This window comes from Mytilus trossulus, chromosome 14 (genome assembly GCF_036588685.1).
Source record: "Mytilus trossulus isolate FHL-02 chromosome 14, PNRI_Mtr1.1.1.hap1, whole genome shotgun sequence".
Lineage (NCBI taxonomy): Eukaryota > Metazoa > Mollusca > Bivalvia > Mytilida > Mytilidae > Mytilus > Mytilus trossulus.
The window spans coordinates 77,659,325-77,682,280 of NC_086386.1; the positions used below are offsets into that span (position 1 = coordinate 77,659,325).

General features: G+C 32.5%; 2 protein-coding genes across 3 annotated transcripts in view; one reads left to right on the top strand and one right to left on the bottom strand.

The window, feature by feature from the left end:
* The window catches only part of LOC134695624 (malate synthase-like), a 51,360-nt gene extending 38,882 nt beyond the window's left edge, over positions 1 to 12,478 (bottom strand). The window contains exons 1-4 of one of the 2 annotated variants that reach the window (XM_063556933.1): positions 12,406 to 12,478; positions 6,430 to 6,576; positions 2,553 to 2,684; positions 172 to 384 (exon numbers count right to left, since the gene is read on the bottom strand). In XM_063556933.1, coding sequence (XP_063413003.1) covers positions 172 to 384; positions 2,553 to 2,684; positions 6,430 to 6,555 — 471 coding nt within the window. In that variant the 5' untranslated portion in view covers positions 6,556 to 6,576; positions 12,406 to 12,478. Of the gene's footprint in view, positions 1 to 171; positions 385 to 2,552; positions 2,685 to 6,429; positions 6,577 to 12,229; positions 12,360 to 12,405 lie in introns of those variants that run through there. The other variant, XM_063556932.1, reaches the window with a different exon arrangement.
* LOC134695625 (NTF2-related export protein 2-like) lies at positions 12,443 to 20,956 on the top strand. Its single transcript, XM_063556934.1, has 4 exons — positions 12,443 to 12,564; positions 14,286 to 14,372; positions 15,481 to 15,625; positions 20,516 to 20,956. Exons 1-4 carry the CDS (start codon positions 12,541 to 12,543, stop codon positions 20,671 to 20,673), a joined length of 414 nt encoding a protein of 137 aa, XP_063413004.1. The 5' UTR covers positions 12,443 to 12,540; the 3' UTR covers positions 20,674 to 20,956.
* The last annotated feature ends 2,000 nt before the right edge of the window (positions 20,957 to 22,956 follow it).

Sequence of the window (22,956 nt, forward strand, 5' to 3'; positions counted from 1 at the left end):
AAAATTAATTGTTTTGTTAAAATTGTGGACATAATTGCTCTTTAAAAAATTCAATTTGAAAGCCTCGATGGGGGAAATCCCCTGCAAAAAGTGACAGTTGGCAGGTATGAACATGTGGTAGTGTTAGACCTCCCCCTTCACCAGAATCTTTTAGTGTACTAGAAAACAAACCTGAATCCCTTGAGCTGTTGTTTTCAAACTTGCTACGAAATGACTTGTGTTGCTAGGAGACACATCACCAAGGTCAACATGTCTACATTGTAACCTTTGTGGAACAGGTCTGACTTTCCAGTTTCCATGAAGACTTGCAGATTTTTTGCTGAAATCTGGCAGACCACCAGTGGAGTCTAATAATAACTTTCTTCTTTGCCTCTCTTGGAAAATCTAAGAATATTAAGCAGCTTGCTGTATAAAATCAAAATAACATGATGCATGATCAATGCTCATAAATTCACACATATACAGAACTTAGAGGAAAATCAATTCGGAAAGTCCATAATGACATGGCAAAATCAAATAACAAAACACATCAAAAATGAATGGATAAGAACTGTCATATTCCTGAATTAGTACAGGCATTTTCAAATGTAGAAAATGATGGATTAAACCTGGTTTAATATATTGTTAATTTGTTACCCTTCTGGCCATACCTTTGACAACTTGTTTTACTCAACCACCTCTGTATATTCAATAGTTAACCAAATAGCTTTTGAGCACTGATGGGTAAAGATTGCTTTCCATATGCAATGTAAAATACATTTATTTATAAGACAAGTCATATATGTAACTAGTAGAAGAATTCAAATAGAGAAAAATATTCAACCAGTGAGTTGAAGTGACCAAACAACACATTGATTCACAAATGCGCATGAGATATCAATCAGTGTTGTTCGGTCACCAGTTGAGTATTTTTTGATATATTTGAGTTCTTTGATTAGTTATTCTTTTTATTACATTGGCAAATCGCTTTTTTTATGAAAGTAAAGTAGAAAATGTAAGGAACTATATCTTTTTCTACGCATTCACAATTTGTTTTGATCCGACATTATCAACGTCTTGACAAGGCCTATTGTTGTATGACGTCAGAGGAGTGTAATAACCATGTTTATTGCACATATGAAATTATCAGTTTTTATTTCACTGGGAAATCAATGTAATTCATTGCAACCAATGTAATATCATATATGGCTTTTTCAATATCGCATCCGTATCAACCCGAGACACCAAGTTGGTTGTGTGATATTCAAAAAGCCATATCATATACACTTTATTATATACACATACCCCAAGTAGATGTTTTTTATGAAACATGACGTCATAAAGATAAGGAGGTTTAAAATGACATCATTCAGATTAGGGATTTGATAAAGCCTTTGCAACAGTGACTGCAATTGATGAAGTGACGTCATACAGAATAAAGATGTGATAAAGCTTTTGCAACCGTGCTGATATCGATATCATCACAGGTGGCTGATACAGCAAGCTTGCCAATGACTGTATTACACATACCATTTATCTGTTTTTACTACTAATTATCGCTATTATCTGTATTTTTCCTTTGATGTTTTTTTGTGATAATTTTCATATCACTCGTGTAGAGTGAGAATGAAAATTATCGCTAGTTTCTAAGGTCCTTAGCAACAGCGTATTAATGTAATTCATGTGCTAGAGTGTTGGCCAATCAGAAAAGATTAACCGGAACTATACAAAAAAATGTAATCTGATGACGCGCGCTGAAATGTCAACAACATGACAAGATGATTTCCCTTTTAAATATTTTACCGTGAATTTCGCCGTTAAATAATTTATTGGAAGTTAATAAAAGTAATCAAATCATGTTTTTAACAAATAAAAAATGTCCTTTTTTACATATGTCTACTTCAATTAGACAAATCATCGTAGGTCTGTCTGCATGTACATTTCTTCATGCATGTATATTTCTTCGTCTGCTTTGAAAATACATTATATATTCAACCGTTCGCTTCAATTTGATACGTAGAAACACCAAATTACAGCTTATCAACAGTGAAAATGGTCTTTGCCATATTTGAACACGCCGGATGGTCAGATGAGATATCTTTTTTCAAATGAATGACCTACTTGAGCGACTACATATTTATATCAATTAAGCCTCCGCCAAAAATATAGTACCACAAAAGAAAATGCATTATCATCGTATACGATACTTTTTTTTACTGAAATTTAAATTAAGTGACATTCTAAAATACAAATAATAGCGATAAATAGATTATTTATGGTTTTTTTAAACTCGATGCATTTTCTCATTCTAATCTCATCTCAGGGCTCCGCCCTACGATGAGATGAGAATGAGAAAATGCATCTCTTTTAAAAAAACATAAATAATCTATAAGTATATAATAATTACTTTTATCATGAACCATACCATATTTTCACCAGATAAAACAAGTTTTAAAATGATTACTAAAACTAAAAGTAGATCAGTCCATTTTACTTGGTAATGTTTCTAGCTCTATGTTTTTTTCCTTTCTGTTGGGTTTTTTTTCTTTTTTTTAAATTTTGCTAGTATTTACCCCTTCAACATCATTGTCGAATGTATTCACTAGGTCTGCTACAAACTTTACAGCCTCTGGTGTCAGCAGTGTTCTGTAATAGTGCTCATAGTTCACAGGGGGACTACTCACTTCTATATTGGTTAGACCTAGCTACAATTTAAATACAAATAGTCGGGTTACATCAAACTTATTGACAAGGTCTGCTAAACTTAACAGCCTCTGATGTGAGTAGTGATCTGTAATAGTGCTCATAGTTCACAGGGGGACTACTCACTTCTATATTGGTTAGACCTAGCTACAATTTAAATACAAATAGTCAGGTTACATCAAACTTATTGACAAGGTCTGCTACAAATTTAACAGCCTCTGATGTGAGTAGTGATCTGTAATAGTGTTCATAGTTCACAGGGGGACTACTCACTTCTATATTGGTTAGACCTAGCTACAATTTAAATACAAATAGTCAGGTTACATCAAACTTATTGACAAGGTCTGCTACAAATTTAACAGCCTCTGATGTGAGTAGTGATCTGTAATAGTGCTCATAGTTCACAGGGGGACTACTCACTTCTATATTGGTTAGACCTAGCTACAATTTAAATACAAATAGTCAGGTTACATCAAACTTATTGACAAGGTCTGCTACAAATTTAACAGCCTCTGATGTGAGTAGTGATCTGTAATAGTGCTCATAGTTCACAGGGGGACTACTCACTTCTATATTGGTTAGACCTAGCTACAATTTAAATACAAATAGTCAGGTTACATCAAACTTATTGACAAGGTCTGCTACAAATTTAACAGCCTCTGATGTGAGTAGTGATCTGTAATAGTGCTCATAGTTCACAGGGGGACTACTCACTTCTATATTGGTTAGACCTAGCTACAATTTAAATACAAATAGTCAGGTTACATCAAACTTATTGACAAGGTCTGCTACAAATTTAACAGCCTCTGATGTGAGTAGTGATCTGTAATAGTGCTCATAGTTCACAGGGGGACTACTCACTTCTATATTGGTTAGACCTAGCTACAATTTAAATACAAATAGTCAGGTTACATCAAACTTATTGACGAGGTCTGCTACAAATTTTACAGCCTCTGATATGAGTAGTGATCTGTAATAGTGCTTGTAGTTTACAGGGGGACAACTCACTTCTATATTGGTTAGACCTAACTACAATTTAAATACAAATATTGTAAGGTTACATCAATACTATATCATCACTTAAAATACTGTAAATTCCGAAATTATTGCGAGGTTTTTATTATTGCGAATAATGCGACTGAGTTGTAAAGGCAATAATTAAAACTCGCATTTTGTAATATTTAAACTGAATTAAGCATGACTTTTCTCAAAATCGTAAAAATTAAAATCGCATTCAAGTGTAAAATGACAAAATCGCAATAATAAATGCACGCAATAATTTCTGAATTTACAGTAACTACTACTGTAAATTCAGAAACTATTGTGACCTTTTTATTATTGCGAAAAGTGCCACACGTTTAAAATTGCAATCAATTAAATTTGCATTTTGAAAATTTTTAGATGAATAGAACAGGATATTTCTCAATATTGCAAAAAATAAAATTGCATTTCAGTCTAAAGTGACAAAATTGAAATAATAAATGCACACAATAATTTCTGAATGTACAGTATGTTACCTTTTACGTACCAAAGAACTTGATTACAATTAATTTGGCTTGTTTAATTTTCATAAAGTTTAGACAAATTATTTATGTTGGCCCTTTAACAATAATATAAAAGTTTCAAAAACTTCCATTGGATATATATAGCAGTTTAACAAACATTGATTTTGATCATTGAGAAACTTAATAATTCCTAAACAATAAGAACATGATTAAAACATTCAACTAAATTTACAGAGTTATCTCCATGTTTTGTTTTGTACCACATTAACAAATTTAGAACATCAATAATGTTTTTCACTTCTATAAGGCTCTTAAATATCTTAGTTGAATACCAAATAGTTATCAATCATGTCAAACATAATATTATCAAAACTAGAATGTGTCCATAGTACACTGATGCCCCACTCGCACTATCATTTTCTATGTTTAGTGGACCGTGAAATTAGGGTCAAAACTATAATTTGGCATTAAATTTAGAAAGGTCATATCACAGGGAACATGTGTACTAAGTTTCAAGTTGATTGGACTTCAACTTCATCAAAGACTACCTTGCCCAAAAACTTTAACCTGAAGCAGGACAGACAGACGAACAAACCAACGGACAGACAGACAGACGGACGCCAGAAGAACAGACGCACAGACCAGAAAACATAATGCCCCTCTACTATCGTAGGTGGGGCATACAATTTTTTTTTAATATGATCATACTAATGCTTTGTGAATTTTTTCAGTGCAGAATTGTAAGATGATCTCATGTTTCCTCGTCAGCCATTGTGATGTCTTTTGTAAATTGTATTGTTGGTTTGCTATCCAATTGCTGTATACATAAATATAGCCTATTTACAAATGATTTATTGAAGTATCAATTGAGAGTCATTTCTGAGTAAGTCAGTCAGGGGTACTACTTGTGCAAGTATTTTTTATTTACTTGACATGCTTGAAGAAGTAAAAAAATATATACACATATAAGTTAATTATAATGTTTGAATCATCTCCCCTTAATTTTTCTCCAAAATTCACTTGTATTTAGTATAAATTTTTCTTACAATCCCAAAATATTTCTCAAGTTAAAATCATGCCTGTAATTGTCCATGAGATTACACTTAAGTTATTAGAACTTAAAGACATCTAAAAAGGGCAAGAAATCCTAAGAAGGTAGGATGACTTTTTTACTAAATACATGTAAACAAATCTGAATGTCTAAGGGAAATAACTCAGCCAATTATTTTGTTACCTATACAAGTAAATAAAATTCACAAGTGTCCAACATATAAATATATTTGTATATTTATTTTTACTTCCTCAAGTAAATAAAAATTACGCGAATAAGTAGTACCCCTGACTGTAAGTAAACCTAAGTAATGAGTGTCTCATTCCTTTCAGAAAATAGAGAATTCATTTTTACTAATTTTTCACAGCTAATTTCATAAAGCTTGTAGAGTAGAACTTTGGTTGGCTTGCCTGCTTTGTTTGTATTAAACCTTTCCCAAAGCTTTGTACATGTACTTAAAATTGACATCTTCAAATAATAAATATAGGCAAACTTTTACCTGTAAATATTTCAGTTAAATTAGATTGGATGTTATCAAAATTACTATTGTACAATAAACAAACAAAGCAAGCTAACCAAAGTCTTGCTCTACACATATCAGTAAATCAGCTGTAGAGAAGACCACATTTCTCTGTTATGCTGATCAGCTTTCACATATCAAAAGATTTTTTAGTGTTTAAAAAACAACACTTTCAGCTTTACCATGGAATTGAAACCACCTGCCAAATACAGGGTTCAAACTCACAGCCTTAGTGTTCACAGGCTACTGATAGAGACGATGAACTATCTATTTTTTTACCTAAATAAGGCCGTTAGTTTTCTCGTTTGAATTGTTTTACATTGTCTTATCAGGGCCTTTTATAGCTGACTATGCGGTATGGGCTTTGCTCATTGTTGTGGCCGTACAGTGACCTATAGCTGTTAATGTTTGTGTCATTTTGGTCTTTTGTGGAAATTTGTCTCATTGGCAATCATACAATATCTTCTTTTTTATATATTAAGATCACTTGGCCAACAAAGTTTCTGTTGTAAGATGATAAGTGGGACATGTTCTATGGAAAAACATTACTAAAATTTAAAGGATTTCTACAAGTCATAAAATTCAAAAACTGTCTAACATCATTAATATCAGACAAATGACCGAATGGCAATTTTCTAAAATCTGTCTAATAAGAAGTATGAATATTTTACCTTCTGAAGACCACTCTTCAAATGCAAGCAATCCTGAGATGAATCAAAACTACAAAGATTTGTAGTAATACAGGGTTCTCTCCCTTTCACCAATAAATGATTCTTTATGATTTTTAGTCTGTCCATTTCTGATTTTTAAACCATGTTCTAATGAAGATACAATAAAAACAAATAATTTTTATATAACAAGAGTGCACACGCTGAAATGTCTCACCTTCTTTACTAATCATTGATATTATGTTGGTAGTCCTAAATATAAAGCTTTATTAGTTTAAAAATATTTGTTTATAGTGGATTGGGAAACAAGTTTTGCAACTTATATTAAAAATTTTCCTTTCCACTTTGCAGGTGCAAGTGCTGCCTTGTAGCGGCATTAGCCTACTCTTTTTTGAAATCTACAAGGGTGTCTTTAATGTGCAAGAGATATGGCTCTCTATTAACACGGTCAGCCATTATTGTCCTCTTCTGACGGACTATCATCGTTTCCTCAAGACAATACTCGCAAATGGTGTCAAGGGAGAGATGAAAATTGAAATCGGCTCTCTCTTGACACTATTTGTGAGTATGGTCTTGAGGAAACGATGAAAGTCCGTCGGAAGGGGACGATAAATGGTTGACCTGTGTTAATAAAGCTTTATTACAACTGTCACAGTAACTTGACATTAACCAAGAAAACTAAACATTGACCAATGAACCAGGAAAATGAGGTTGAGGTCAGATGAATCATGCCAGGCAGGCATGTACAGCTAACAAATCTTCCAGACAACAAATATAGTTGACCATTGCTTATAGTTTAAGAAAAACAGACCAAAACACAAAAAATTAACACTGTGCAATGAACCATAAAAATAAGGTCAAGCTCAAATAAACATGCAAGACTGACCATGCCAACATATAGATCATAAAATATTTCCATACACCAAATATAGTTGACCTATTACATATATAGTATAAGAAAAAAAGACCAAAACTCAACAACTTAACTTTGACCACTGAACCATGAAAATGAGGTCAAGGTCAGATGACATCTGCCAGCTAGACATGAAAACCTTAATACAATCATTCCATACACCAAACATAGAAGACCTATTGCATACAGTATAAGAAAAACAGACCAAAAGACAAAAACTTAACTATAACCACTGAACATGCTAAACCCTGAAAATGAGGTCAAGGTAAGATGACACCTGCCTGTTGGACATGTACACCTTACAGTCCTTCCATACACCAAATTTACTAGACCTATTGCTTATAGTATCTGAGATATGGACTTGACCACCAAAACTTAACCTTGTTCACCATGAGGACCTTGCAAGGTACGCACATACCAAATATAATTATCCTATTACTTATAACATGTATAATAAGAAAGAATTTAACATTAATACAAAAAAAATAAAAAAATCCAAGTAGTCACTGAACCAAGAAAATGAGGTCAAGGACATTAGACAAGTGACTGATGGAAACTTCGTAATATGAGGCATCGATATAAAAAGTATGAAGCCTCCAGGACTTACACCTTCTAAAATATAAAGCTTTTCAGAAGTTAGCTAACACCGGCGCCGGATCACTATCCCTATGTCGAGCTTTCTGCAACTAAAGACTCAGGCTCAACAAAAAGAAGTAGATGTAGTATGATTGCCAATAGGATAACAATCATGACTATCAGAGTATCCACAAGAGTTTAAATGAAGATGGCTGAAAGCAATTATAGGCCACTGTACGTACATGCTTCATGCAGCCTTCAACAATGAAAAAAATCCCATACTGTATAGTGGACTATAAAAGGCCCTGATATGAAATATTGAAAACAATACAAACAAGAATAATAGTGTCCCTTGAGCCCTTGTGGCATTAACTATCTTTTTTTTTGTTAAAAAAACCACCTTTTGTATAGTAGATACAGGTTTTTAGGGATCAAATGTTGGAAAAAAATAACTACGGGCAAGTGGGTCTTAATCATGTTAATACAAATGACTTAAAACCTTCAATGCATTACAAATATACAGCAAGTCCTCAAGAAGATATATTTTTCATTTTTTTCAGGAAAATTTACGGACCATAAATAGTCAACAAAGCAGCCTCCAGAAAGAGTAAAAAATCAGTACATTAGGGCCGACATCAAAAGTTCAAAAAAGGATAAAAAACTTAATTCACATATTTTTTTCACTGACTCCCCCCCCCCCCCCCCACCCTTTTAACTTAATTTGGGAAAAATTGATTGACCCATATAGATATATGTAAAAATCAATGTCAGACAACCAAATCTTGCAGCAGTTCAACCCCCACCCCCAAACTATTTGAATTAAAATTTTTGTCTTACATTGATCTTTTGATGTCGTCCCCTAGAGTTAACATTGGTTTTGCAGCTATAAACTTATTTACTGTGTGGCACTTGAGAATTGTAAAAAAAAATTAAAAAAATAAAAATTATAAAAAATATCCTGTAAGATTTTCAGTACATAATAAATTATGCTATTAGATACAATAATATTTTATGTTAGTTTTGACAATAAATATAGATTTTAAAAACAAATGACAAATTGAATTATAAAAATAATACTTTAAATGCATTCCACATGGTATCAAAGTGTTTTTGTCTCTTATTTTTGACTGCCATTATTTTTTCTAAATTGTACATATATTTTAACTTTTCTTTAATGGCACTGACTGAAAGATCTTTTGAAAAACATCTACTGTTGTATATATATTGTTTCATATATAGAAAAATCAAATTATATGGGTCACCTTTTCTAACTTTTGTTACATCTCCAAAAATAAAATTCAACTTATTCAATGGCAGGCTTACCCCACCAGATAAGAACCAATAATATACATTATGTAAAAATTTTTGGATAATCTCACAATTCCACAGAATATGTTCAATGGTTTCATCTTCTAATTTACAAAAAGTACATAGAGGGTTATCGATATGTTGATTTTACATAAAAATTTATTTGTGGCAAGAATTCTATGGTTGATTCTGTACTGAAGCCACTGCAGTTTAGTATTGACAGTGACTGTAAAAGGTAGTTTGAATATATATATGTTTCCAAATGAGATCTTCACCTAATATTTCACTCCACTTCAGTTGTCCTGTAGGAGTCACCTTATAACTTATGAGTATTTTGTACATATCTTTAGTACCTTTTCTACTTTTAAAAAAAACTTGTAAGGAAGCTGGAATAAATGGACAACATAACTTATATGAACCTTTTTTGTAATTATTTGCAGCTTTTTTAATAGCAGAAATAACACTTATGTAATTCAAAAAAATTACATTGACATCATAACATTGCTGTAACAATTCTAATGAAATAAAACATCCATTTTCATCTATTACATCATTAACATATATTGTAAACCATGATTAAACCAATGTTGATAAAAAACAGGCTTATTACCAATTCTGATCCCACATGTCCTATTGTTAAACCAAATAGGACTTGATAAAAAATATTCATAGTCCATATTTCTTTCTTTATCAGTAATCATTTCCCATGCTCTGAACACATCTTTCCAAAAACTGTTTTTGATATATAAACTTTCTTGTTTGATATACTGAACACCACAATTAAAAAGTTTATTTTTATCAATATCTGACATCAAAATACTTTGCCACTTATTATCTCTCTGAAAAATCCTTCTTATCCATGATGATTTTAGTGCCATGGTAAAACTATAAAGATCTATCATTTTCAATCCTCCCTCCAAATATTCTTTAATCAATACGTCCTTCTTCACTCTATGAATAGGAGAATTCCATACAAACGAATAAAAAATGTCATTAATTTTTTGGAATACACTGTTTGAAGGATTAGGCAAAGAAATAATAAGGTGGTTTAAAATAGGTAAAACAAGAGTTTTTATCACAGTTATTCTACCTATTACTATTTACTCATTTTGGTATTTGGCTGTATTTTGCCTCCGAATGACCTTATATAACTTCCAAATAACCTTTTGATGTCAAGCAACAATTACTTTTTAGTTGTGACGTCATATGTTTTGAATTATGAAGTCAAAGTTTACCGGAACCTGTGTGATGTTATGTAATGGCGGACAAATTTGCATACATGTGTAAATGAGGGTAGTAAAGGGTTATTTTCGTGCAACTTGATCGCCATTTTTTATTTCACGTTCAACATGTTTTTACTTTTTTATTTGACGTTCAGTCGTTCAATGTGTTCTGCTTATTTAATTTTACGTGCATTGTGATTATCAAAGTCTAATTTTGCGTGCTCGGTATTTTTCAAATAAAATTAAAACACTTGGCTGGGATTGTCAAGAAATATTTTTTTGAAAGCTGTAAACCAATTTTATCATAAATGTGTATACTAAATTGGGAATATCAAGTTAATATACAAATCAGTGTTCCAGCTAGGTCGTTTTCAGAGGGCGCGGCGCCCGCCTTTTCCCGAGTGGCGCCCTGTGCCCTTTTTATAGTTTCCAGGGCGCCCTGCCTTTTTTGAAGATCGATTGCATATTAATTTGTTTGTATTGATATGATATGCTAATTACTAAATTTGACCTGGGGGAAAGTGTATGACTTAGTTTACGACCCCAAGCTAATCAACGGTTACAACTGGTGTCATAATCTGTTGTTATAGGTAATCCGTTTATCGGATGGGTCATTAATGATCTTCAACATTAATTCATTGAAATGCAATCGGTCAGTCGGCAATTATCTTTGAAGAAATGTGCATACAACAACTTGGGCACAATTTGCGATGTCTACCGTAGTTTCAAGGAGGAAACGTAATGACAGAAAGTTGAAAACCATAATAAACTCTTTGAAAACATTGTTTCACTTGTTTTCTGTGAAATAAACAGAAAATTCAGAAGTATTTGTCATTAACTGCCTTCATTTTTGATACGAAAATAACAAAATCGGCCGCCATATTGTGATCATATTTACGTACTGTTTATAATCCTCAAAAGAAGGAGCACACCAGAATAAAGAAAGATAACTCAATCTGGTTTTTTTCCTAGCATAGAGTAACCCATTTAAATATTCTAAAATATGTCTACATACTTCTGGCTTAAGAATATATATGTTTAGGTATTTATTTTGAGTTATGGGAAAAGTTAAAGAGGGTCTTAGTAGCAGTGTTGGTAGGGTGCCTTGGTCATCTTTTTCTGTATTCTTTATTTTTGATAGAATTTAAGCACAGCAGGGGTAGAAAGGTGAAACTGGTAAAATGTTTATGAAACAGGTCATCTTTAAAAACATACTGCATATAAAGTTCAACTGTGCCAAGCAATGATCAAAAAACTTGTGTGACAAGCTGCTTGACAAGTTTTTCAGCCTTAAAAGTAGAAAGATAGAATTCTATATGGGCTAATGATGTTGTTCTTGTATACCCTGTGATTGAAAGAATAAACACAATGTTTGATTACATCTTTTATTAAAATATGCCCTTTTCATATTATCATATCACGCGTTAAATGCCCTTTTTCAGGATTTGCACCCTGCCCTTTTGAAATCCTATAGCTGGAACACTGCAAATGATATATATACAAGAAAACAGTGACTCAGTCACAAAAGGTTCACATGAAAGTACTCATTTTTCGTGCAACTCCCATTTCAGAAATTATTTCAAGTTCAACGTGAAATTATGTCTTATTTCACGTTTTTTTCATGCAAGCACCCCCCTTTACCACCCTTGTAAATACGTCTATTATACAGTAACCAATTCATTGTAAGAGATTTGCAAAGTGTCAAAACTGAAAATCATTTCATTTGAATTAATTAATGGAAAATAACTGAATTTGCATGTTAAGCTTGATCAGTGACACTGACAGTTCGGCAATGACCCCCGTGTCATATTTTTGTCTTTGGGACAACGAAAAGAAATGCTCTGAGTGAATGACTGAATGACAGTGTAATGCATGCTGTCAGAACAAGTCAATAAATCGCCAGGATGCAGTTTGTATTGTAATTTCGAAGAGCATGGGATTTAAAATACACAAATTTACCCAGAAAAGTGTCAAGGCCCTGTGAAAAAAAATCTCATCAGTTCTCAACTGGTACCCAGCAGCTACGCAACTGGTACACAAAAGACAAAATATTAATTTTAGAGTCAATCCCGGAAATTTCACAACAGAGTAGGCATGACATCTTCACTGTCTAATACTGTAATATTTATTCCTATAGCATGTTATACACCGTAGCTTTTATATTAATTTGAATTTATCTAAAGGTTTTTAGCTTATAAATTTTCAGTTTCAATATCTCTCAAACATGAAATAGATCATTTTTTGTCTTCTGACAACATATAACAATTATAACTTGTAACATTTGCCTGATAATAAAGGCTTATTTGGAAATTGTGTGCTGAAAAATTAATACCATGATCAAAATGATATTGATAATCAACATGATCTGAGACTACTATAGTTTTATAGTAGACTGACTCTTAAACATAATCATACTATGTAGATTACTGTAAATTCAGAAATTTATTAAAGTCTTATTAAGGGGGTTCTGATTCCCGATCCTGCTTTAACTGTTTTGTCCGATTCCCGTATCCCGCTTACACTATGTATGTGAGCAATTCTCATTTTTTTGTTGGTTCCTGTGTCCCACTAGACTTCATTTCCCGTTTTCAAGGTACAAACAAATTTACTTTCACAGGTCACGCTAACAAAAAAATCGGCAATCCTGCTATTAAGTTAGCTGTTCAGAATAATGTGAATAATGCATCTACTTTATGAGGGTAGTAATGCCCTTGAATGTCAAACAGTCATTCAGCTACTGTTAGCGTTAAGTTTGTTAAAATTTTACGATGATTCATAAATATATCCTTATTGTGATTCATCAGACGTCTGTCATTTTTTGAAAAAAAATAACTTGATATACAAAATCAGTTGAAGTTTTATTGTCTAAAAGAAAGTGTGCATTTGATTGTCATACACCAAAAATTACCATTTACGTCTTTTGGCAAGAATTTTTACTGTTATTCATCATGAAGGTACCCCCATTACCACCCTCACTTTAGTACCATAATAATAAGAACTTGCATTCTGTTGTAAAATAGAGAATAATACATGGCAAAATCCGTATCATATGTCGTATCATCCCGAGACATCAATATCAGCCCGAGGGCCTTTACCTCGGGCTGATATTGATGTCTCGGGATGATACGACATATGATACGGATTTTGCCATGTATTATTCTCTATATATTGACTAAATCATGCTGTCCTCTCAATAATTATAATGGGTTTAAACTAGGCTATAATAAATAATAGGTTTGTTTGCCCAAACGCTACCTACCCAGAAAAAAGCTGCCTACTCAAATTCTTTTATTGACCTGATTTAAAGAAGTTTTTTTTAATCAAATAGGCATGAAGACTAATAAACATCTGATACTTCAATTTATTTTTTTGAAAAAAAAAAGAAAATGCCTACCTACCTACCCACTGTCTCAACCATTGGGTAGGGTTTGGGCAAACCAAAATATTTTTAAGTGTGGCCCTAGAGACACATATATCCACATATATTTATATCTGGTTTAAACACAGGCGTTTGAAATCCTAGCATTAACAGTGTATAAATATATATATATGTCAAACTCAACTATCGATCACAGTAGAGCTTCTCTCCAAGAGCAATGGCGGTTACCTTCTCATAAAGGGGGTGAGGGCAGCTCCATTCAAGCTTCAATGATTTCCTATTTAATCAAACAAATTTGCCCCACAAAAAGGGCCACACTTTACCAGACCTAATCATTGTTTTTGCATTGTCAGAGATTTTGCCATCATGATAAAATACCTTGTGAAGTGAATTGTTCTTTTTAGATTACAGTCAACAGTAATTGTAATAATTTACATAATGTATTGTTGTATTTATTTAGGAGCTCAGCACCAAAGTAGATCAAGCAGCAGAAGCAGGGGAGCAGTTCTCCAAACTGTATTATGAAACCACAGACAAGAAAAGACATGTATGTACCATGTTGTGTACTGGTACCCTAATATGTATATGAGGGAGATGTGGTATGAGTGCCAATGTAAAAAATCTCCATCCAAGTCACATTTTGTTAAATTAAACCATTATAAACAACATTCCAATAAAAATTTATTATCTGTGTTTAAGAAGTGTGTCACTTTACAGGAGTCGAATTTAAGTTTTTTTGTGTACTGGCCAGCCGGACAAATGGACAAAAATAAATCCCCTAGTCCCGCTCCAACTCTACTGATCCTGCAAAAATTACTTTCATTTGAGAAACACAAATATAAAATGATTTGATTTGAATTTCAATGATTTTACCCTGCCTTTGGTTTCTTGGGTTCTTTCCTCTCCTTTATTCCTGTAGATTCTTTGTGCTGTTCTGATTGATCATGACCATTTACATGGATTAAACTTAAAATTTGAAGATCCCGTTGCAAAAATACATTTCTTAATTAAGTCTGTCACAGCAAGTTTGTCACATGTAATACAATTTATTACATTGCAAGCGACTATATAATTTAATCATTTGTGATCTTTTTCCCAGGATTTTTTATATTATTTGTTTCCTCTTTGTCAATTTCATAAAAAAAAATCCAATCTTCCCTTTGAATGTCACTTATTTTTATTTTTTGATTTTGCTGGTAAATGTTTTTGTAAACAGAACGAGATTATAATGCAATCAATGATGTTATCGACAAATTTCTACTGGCCCCCTGGACTACCAGCTGATAAAATCTACTGGTCTCCGAAATTTAATTATAATAACTTACTACATGTACTAAAGATGCTAAATGTCCTAATTTCTAAATACATATCATATTCATTGATATTTTATAAATGTGATATATATGTTTTAGTACATTAAAAAAATCACAAATTTGGCTTCAGTGTTCAGTGTTCCTCTGTAAATGTATGATAGACTTAATTAAAGATAACATTAAACAATACATGTTTAAAGAATTTCACACAGCATTTGTACATTATGTTGAATAAGCTTACAATTAACATTCTAATAATCACTAACGATTAGATTTTTTAATTATGATCATACATGTTGATGCTCTTTATTCATGTTGTACAAACATGTATTTTATTTACAGTTATTACAGAAATTATATCTAGACTCAGCTACTGTTGTATGGAACGGCAATGCTGTAAAGGGTTTAGAAGAGATCATTAAATTCTATGATACAATACCTACGTCAGAACATAATCTTGATTCTCTTGATTGTCAGCCTTTAACAGGTTTGTTTTGATGCATTAAATTCTATGATACAATACCTACCTCAGAACATAATCTTGATTCTCTCGATTGCCAGCCTTTAACAGGTTTGTTTTGATGCATTAAATTCTATGATACAATACCTACCTCAGAACATAATCTTGATTCTCTCGATTGCCAGCCTTTAACAGGTTTGTTTTGATGCATTAAATTCTATGATACAATACCCACGTCAGAACATAATCTTGATTCTCTTGATTGTCAGCCTTTAACAGGTTTGTTTTGATGCATTAAATTCTATGATACAATACCTACCTCAGAACATAATCTTGATTCTCTCGATTGCCAGCCTTTTTAACAGGTTAGTTTTGATGCATTAAATTCTATGATACAATACCTACCTCAGAACATAATCTTGATTCTCTCGATTGCCAGCCTTTAACAGGTTTGTTTTGATGCATTAAATTCTATGATACAATACCTACCTCAGAACATAATCTTGATTCTCTCGATTGCCAGCCTTTAACAGGTTTGTTTTGATGCATTAAATTCTATGATACAATACCTACCTCAGAACATAATCTTGATTCTCTCGATTGCCAGCCTTTAACAGGTTTGTTTTGATGCATTAAATTCTATGATACAATACCTACCTCAGAACATAATCTTGATTCTCTTGATTGTCAGCCTTTAACAGGTTTGTTTTGATGCATTAAATTCTATGATACAATACCTACCTCAGAACATAATCTTGATTCACTTGATTGTCAGCCATTAACAGGTTAGTTTTGATGCATTAAATTCTATGATACAATACCTTCCTCAGAACATAATCTTGATTCACTCGATTGTCAGCCATTAACAGGTTAGTTTTGATGCATTAAATTCTATGATACAATACCTACCTCAGAACATAATCTTGATTCACTCGATTGTCAGTCTTTAACAGGTTTGTTTTGATGCATTAAATAAGCTGTGTTAGATATTATCCTTATGCAAATAATTTTCAATACACCTATTAACTTTTTTCGGGTTGAAAAAATCCCTATGAAAAGTCTGTTACTGTTTGAAAACTGAGTTGTCATAAGAACCTGAAAACACAGAACAAAATTCATCTTTAATTTTGTATTTGAATGTTCCAAAAGCAACCAAAGTGATGTTCATGTATACATGGATTTGCATATAGGTCGATTTCTATCCAACACAGCCCAAATCACATGATTGCACATAATTGGAGGAAAAATTATTTATTTTTTCGTTAATACTGATTGTGCAAAAATAGGATTATATTTTATCCTTTTTTTGTGATTCCACAAATTTGTGCTTTTAAGGAATTCTGTATACAAACAGGACAAACGTTAAAAAAAAACCCACATTTTTCGAAAGTGAAAATTTGAATTTTCCTGTACACCAGAAACAATTTTTGTGGATTTATCATGGAGGAAAAATTGTATTTTTTGTGGATACTTGACCTTTTTGTATGACCGCAAAATTGAAATTTTTTTTGTCCTGTATTGGTATGATGTTGGCGTCGTGGTTGCCGTCGTTGTCGTCCGAAGACATTTGGTTTTCGCACTATAACTTTAGTATAAGTAAAACAAATCTATGAAATCTAAACACAAGGTTTATAACCATGAAAGGAAGGTTGGGATTGATTTTGGGAGTTTTGGTCCCAACAGTTTAGGAATTAGGGGCCAATAAGGGCCCAAATAAGCATTTTTCCTGGTTTTCACACAAAAACTTTAGTGTTAGTAAACAGAAATCTATGAAATGTTAACATAAGGTTTATGACCACAAAAGAAAGGTTGGGATTGATTTTGGGAGTTTTGGTCCTAACAGTTTAGGAATTAGGGGCCAAAAAAAGGTCCCAAATAAGCATTTTTCCTGGTTATTGCACAATAACTTTAGTATAACTACGGTAATAAGAAATCTATGAAATTTTAACACAAGGTTTATGACCACAAAAGAAAGGTTGGGATTGATTTTGGGAGTTTTGGTCCAAACAGTTTAGAAATTAGGGGCCAAAAGGGTAAAAAATTAAACTTTGTTTGATTTCATCCAAAAATGAATTATTGGGTTTTTTTTGGCATATGCCAAATCTAACCGTGTATTTAGATTCTGAATTTTTGGTCCTGTTTTCAAATTGGTCTACATAAGGTCCAAAGGATCCAAAATTAAACTTAGTTTGATTTTAACAAAAATTGAATTCTTGAGGTTCTTTGATATATGCTGAATCTAAACATGTACTTAGATTTTTATACGACCGCAAATTTTGAAAAAAATTTCGTCGTATATTGCTATCACGTTGGCGTCGTCGTCGTCGTCTTCGTCGTCCGAATACTTTTAGTTTTCGCACTCTAACTTTAGTAAAAGTGAATAGAAATCTATGAAATTTTAACACAAGGTTTATGACCATAAAAGGAAGGCTGGTATTGATTTTGGGAGTTTCGGTCCCAACATTTTAGGAATTAGGGGCCAAAAAGGGCCCAAATAAGCATTTTCTTGGTTTTCGCACTATAACTTTAGTTTAAGTTAATAGAAATCTATGAAATTTTGACACAAGGTTTATGACCACAAAAGAAAGGTTGGGATTGATTTTGGGAGTTTTGGTTTCAACAGTTTAGGAATTAGGGGCCAAAAAAGGGCCCAAATAAGCATTATTCTTGGTTTTCGCACAATAACTTTAGTTAAAATAAATAGAAATCAATGAAATTTAAACATAATGTTTATGACCACAAAAGGAAGGTTGGTATTGATTTTGGGAGTTTTGGTCCCAACAGTTTAGGAATTAGGGGCCAAAAAGGGACCCAAATAAGCATTTTTCTTGGTTTTCGCACCATAGCATTAGTATAAGTAAAAAGAAATCTATGAAATTTAAACACAAGGTTTATGACTATAAAAGGAAGGTTGGTATTGATTTTGGGAGTTTTGGTCCCAACAGTTAAGGAAAAAGGGGCCCAAAGGGTCCAAAATTAAACTTTGTTTGATTTCATCAAAATTGAATAATTAGGGTTCTTTAATATGCCGAAGCTAACTGTGTATGTAGATTCTTAATTTTTGGTCCCGTTTTCAAATTGGTCTACATTAAGGTCCAAAGGGTACAAAATTAAACTTAGTTTGATTTTAACAAAAAATGAAACCTTGGGGTTATTTGATATGCTGAATCTAAAAATGTACTTAGATTTTTGATTATTGGCCCAGTTTTCAAGTTGGCCCAAATTGAGGTCCAAAATTAAACATTGTTTGATTTCATCAAAAATTGAATAATTGGGGTTCTTTGATATGCCAAATCTAACTGTGTATGTAGATTCTTAATTTTTGGTCCAGTTTTAAAATTGGTCTAAATTAAAGTGCAAAGGGTCCAAAATTAAACTAAGTTTGATTTTAACAAAAATTAAATTCTTGGGCCTCTTTGATATGCTGAATCTAAACATGTACTTAGATTTTTGATTATGGGCCCAGTTTTTAAGTTGGTCCAAATCAGGATCTAAAATTTTTATATTAAGTATTGTGCAATAGCAAGTCTTTTCAATTGCACAGTATTGTGCAATGGCAAGAAATATCTAATTTCACAATATTGTGAAATAGCAATTTTTTTTTTAAATAAGAGTTATCTTTCTTTGTCCAGTATAGTAAGCAAGAAATATCTGCATGATTTTTTTTTAATTGGAGTTGTCTTTCTTTGTCCAGAATCAACTTAAATCTTTGTTATATACAATATACAATGTATATTCACTTTTTACTACCAACTGATAAATTTAAATAATCTTTACCATTCAGTGATAACAAGCAGTTTTTTTACATCTTAATATTTTATGATGTATTTAAATGAGTAGTAATTGTTGCAAACTCCATTAGAATATTTTAATTGAAATTAGTTTTGGAATAAGGGAAAGGGGGATGAGAATAAAAAATTGGGTTCAATTTTCCCCATTTGAAATTTCATAAATAAAAAGAAAATTTCTTCAAACATTTTTTTGAGAGGATTAATATTCAACAGCATAGTGAATTGCTCTAAGAGAAAACAAAAATTTTAAGTTCATTTGAATACATTCATTCTGTGTCAGAAACCTATGCTGTGTCAACTATTTAATCACAATCCAAATTTAGAGCAGAATCCAGCTTGAATGTTGTGTCCATACTTGCCCCAACCGTTCAGGGTTCAACCTCTGCGGTCGTATAAAGCTACGCCCTGTGGAGCATCTGGTTTATTATGGGCCCAGTTATCAAGTTGGTCCAAATTTGGGTCCAAAATTAAACTTTGTTTGATTTCAACAAAAATTGTATATATTGGGTTCTTCGCTGAATCTAACCATTCAATTAGATTTTTGATATTTGGGCCTGGTTATCAAATTGGTCCACATTGAGGTCTAAAGGGTAAAAAATTAAACATTATTTGATTTCATCAAAATTTGAATTCATGGGGTTCTATGATATGCTGAATCTAACCATCTATTTAGATTTTGGATATTGGACCATAAAAGGTAAATGTCCAATATTTTTTTTAAAAATTTTTATGTTCAAGTTCTTAGACCACATTCATTCTGTGTCAGAAACCAATGTTGTGTCAACTATTTAATCACAATCCAAATTCAGAGCTGTATCAAGCTTAAATGTTGTGTCCATACTTTTGTCGTATAAAGCATCTGGTTTATGTCTATAGAAGATATTTAGTCAAATACTTATGCTCATTATTCAGCTTAATTTATTCAGTGTCAGTCCTATAGATGCCAAATTTTGGTGGTAAAATCCTGAGGACCACCACTTTTCGGGAACTCTGCAATACTATGAAAGCTCAAAACTTGTCTACATACAAATTGGAAAAAAATAATTAAAACACATACTTTTAAGATTGTCTTTAATGTTCTAGTGAAAATATTAATGCCACCATTTTTTATTGATATATATTTTAGATCAAATATCAGGAGGACAGATGACTATTTGTGTTAAAACCTTAGGCACAGTGAAATATGACAAGGCAAAACCTAAAATCTTCCATCAAAACTTTATCTTGACTTCAGTAAATAATGTATGGAAGATTGTCAGTGACAGCTTTAGATTTCAGGAATGAAAATTATAGTTAATAATTATGGAAGCTCATCAGTGACAACTAACATTTCTGGAAGATTATGACAATTTGAAATTTCAAGAGACTGATAATTGCAGCTGACATTATGAGAAGATTAATGAATATTGGTTGCTAATGCTTGTATGTCTAAAACAGGGTCAGCATTCAATGAGTTTATATATGAATGCTTCTAGGGACCAAAAATATGAAGCCTTTAAAAGGTCGTTGGTGAAAGTAATTTGACAGATAGTGAAGACTAAACAATGAATATTCTTATCTGTTACATGAATATTGTTTTTATAAAGATAATGAAAAAAAATACTGTTTTATTTTACTTATTTAACATTTGCAGTAAAAGGCATATCCACAGTGACCACCAATATAATTTAAAGTTCATAATACATAAATGACAAGGAGGTCTCTTCCTATATAACTCTATTTCCATCCCTGCCACTGATACAGGTAACTTTGTAAATGCCCGTGCATACTTTCCCAAAATATGGACCGACAGACAAACAGTATACCATAATATTATGGTATACTGTTTGTCTGTCGGTCCATATTTTGGGAAAGTATGCACTCCAATCCTTATAAAATTCAGGGATCCACACTTGAATTCTTTCAAACGACAATGGTAAATTACAAGTTATGAAAATAAGAAGATGTGGTCCTGCCAATGAGATCAATTCTCCACCTGAGACTAAATGATTTAGAAGTAAACAATTATAGGTCACCATATGGCCTTCAAAAATTAACGAAACCCAAGTCTCATAGTCAGCACAGGCCCTAAATGAGTTCTCTTTAATATGTTCATAAACATTGAAAAAAATCATCTTCTCATCTGACAATTCATGCAATATGCAAAGAAATAAACCTGAAAGTTGTTGAGTCATACCTGACAAGTTGCACTTCTGATAATTCTGTCGCCAATAAACTAGTGGTGACACCACCTTTTAGGTCTTTTGTCCACTCTGAGGTCAAGAATCATGCATTTAAGTATTCTTCAGACATTCAAATTCAGATCTTATTCTTTCATTTTACCCAGCATGCAGTGTTTAGTGTGGTCTGTTTGGAATGTTTGTCTGAAATGTTATCTTGTAAAATGTGACCCAGCATGTCAGACAAGTACAAAACATGGTGTTCTGATGTTAATCACTCCTCCTTTTTGTTGCTGTCTCAAAGTATTGTACATATATATTTAGGACGCCTTCTGGTGCGGAAATTTCTTGCTACATTGAAGACCTGTTGGTGACCTTCTGCTATTGTCGGCTCTATGGTCTGGTTGTTGTCTCTTTGACACATTCCCCATTTCCAATCTCAATTTTATTAGATGTATTTGATATCAGGATTTGCTATTAAATCTTTTACAACATCTCTTGTTATGAGACACATTATTTTCCTGTGGACCAAAATATGATATCTCATCAGAAGACCTCTTGTATAAATTTGAACCTAAATGTGTCTCAGTAAAACTCAGACTCTGACTTCTCTTGAACTGAATTTTAATGTGCGTATTGTTATGCTTTTACTTTTCTACACTGGTTAGAGGTATAGGGGGAGGGTTGAGATCTCACAAACATGTTTAACCCCGCCGCATTTTTGCGCCTGTCCCAAGTCAGGAGCCTCTGGCCTTTGTTAGTCTTGTATTATTTAAATTTTAGTTTCTTGTGTACAATTTGGAAATTAGTATGGCATTCATTATCACTGAACTAGTATATATTTGTTTAGGGGCCAGCTGAAGGACGCCTCCAGGTGCGGGAATTTCTCGCTACATTGAAGACCTGTTGGTGACCTTCTGCTGTTGTGTTATTTTTATTTTGGTCGGGTTGTTGTCTCTTTGACACATTCCCCATTTCCATTCTCAATTTTATTCAATTTTTGTCATGAGCAAGCTCCACAGGTGCTACTTGTGGAGTAGAATTTGTTACCCCTTCCTGACCACTCAATTATGGTGAGGTTTGTGATGTTCAGTCTTCAGTTTTCTTTGTTGTGATTTGTGTTTTGTGTCTTTTCATTGTTTTCAATTTTTGTCAGTATGTTTCTTCTACAGTTAAGATTCCTTTGGTTTCTTTCATCTCTCTTTTATGGTAACAGTTGAGTTATCTCCTAATGTAATAATTTATCGGTACTTCGAATATTTGTCTTTGATCTTACTGCCAAATATTTTCCGAGTAACAACATACTGGCGGTATCACTGAAAATATTAGGCAATACATTGTGTGACGTCATAATTAACAGAATAATAGGTAGTTGAGTTTTTGATACTGACTATATCATGAGGATATC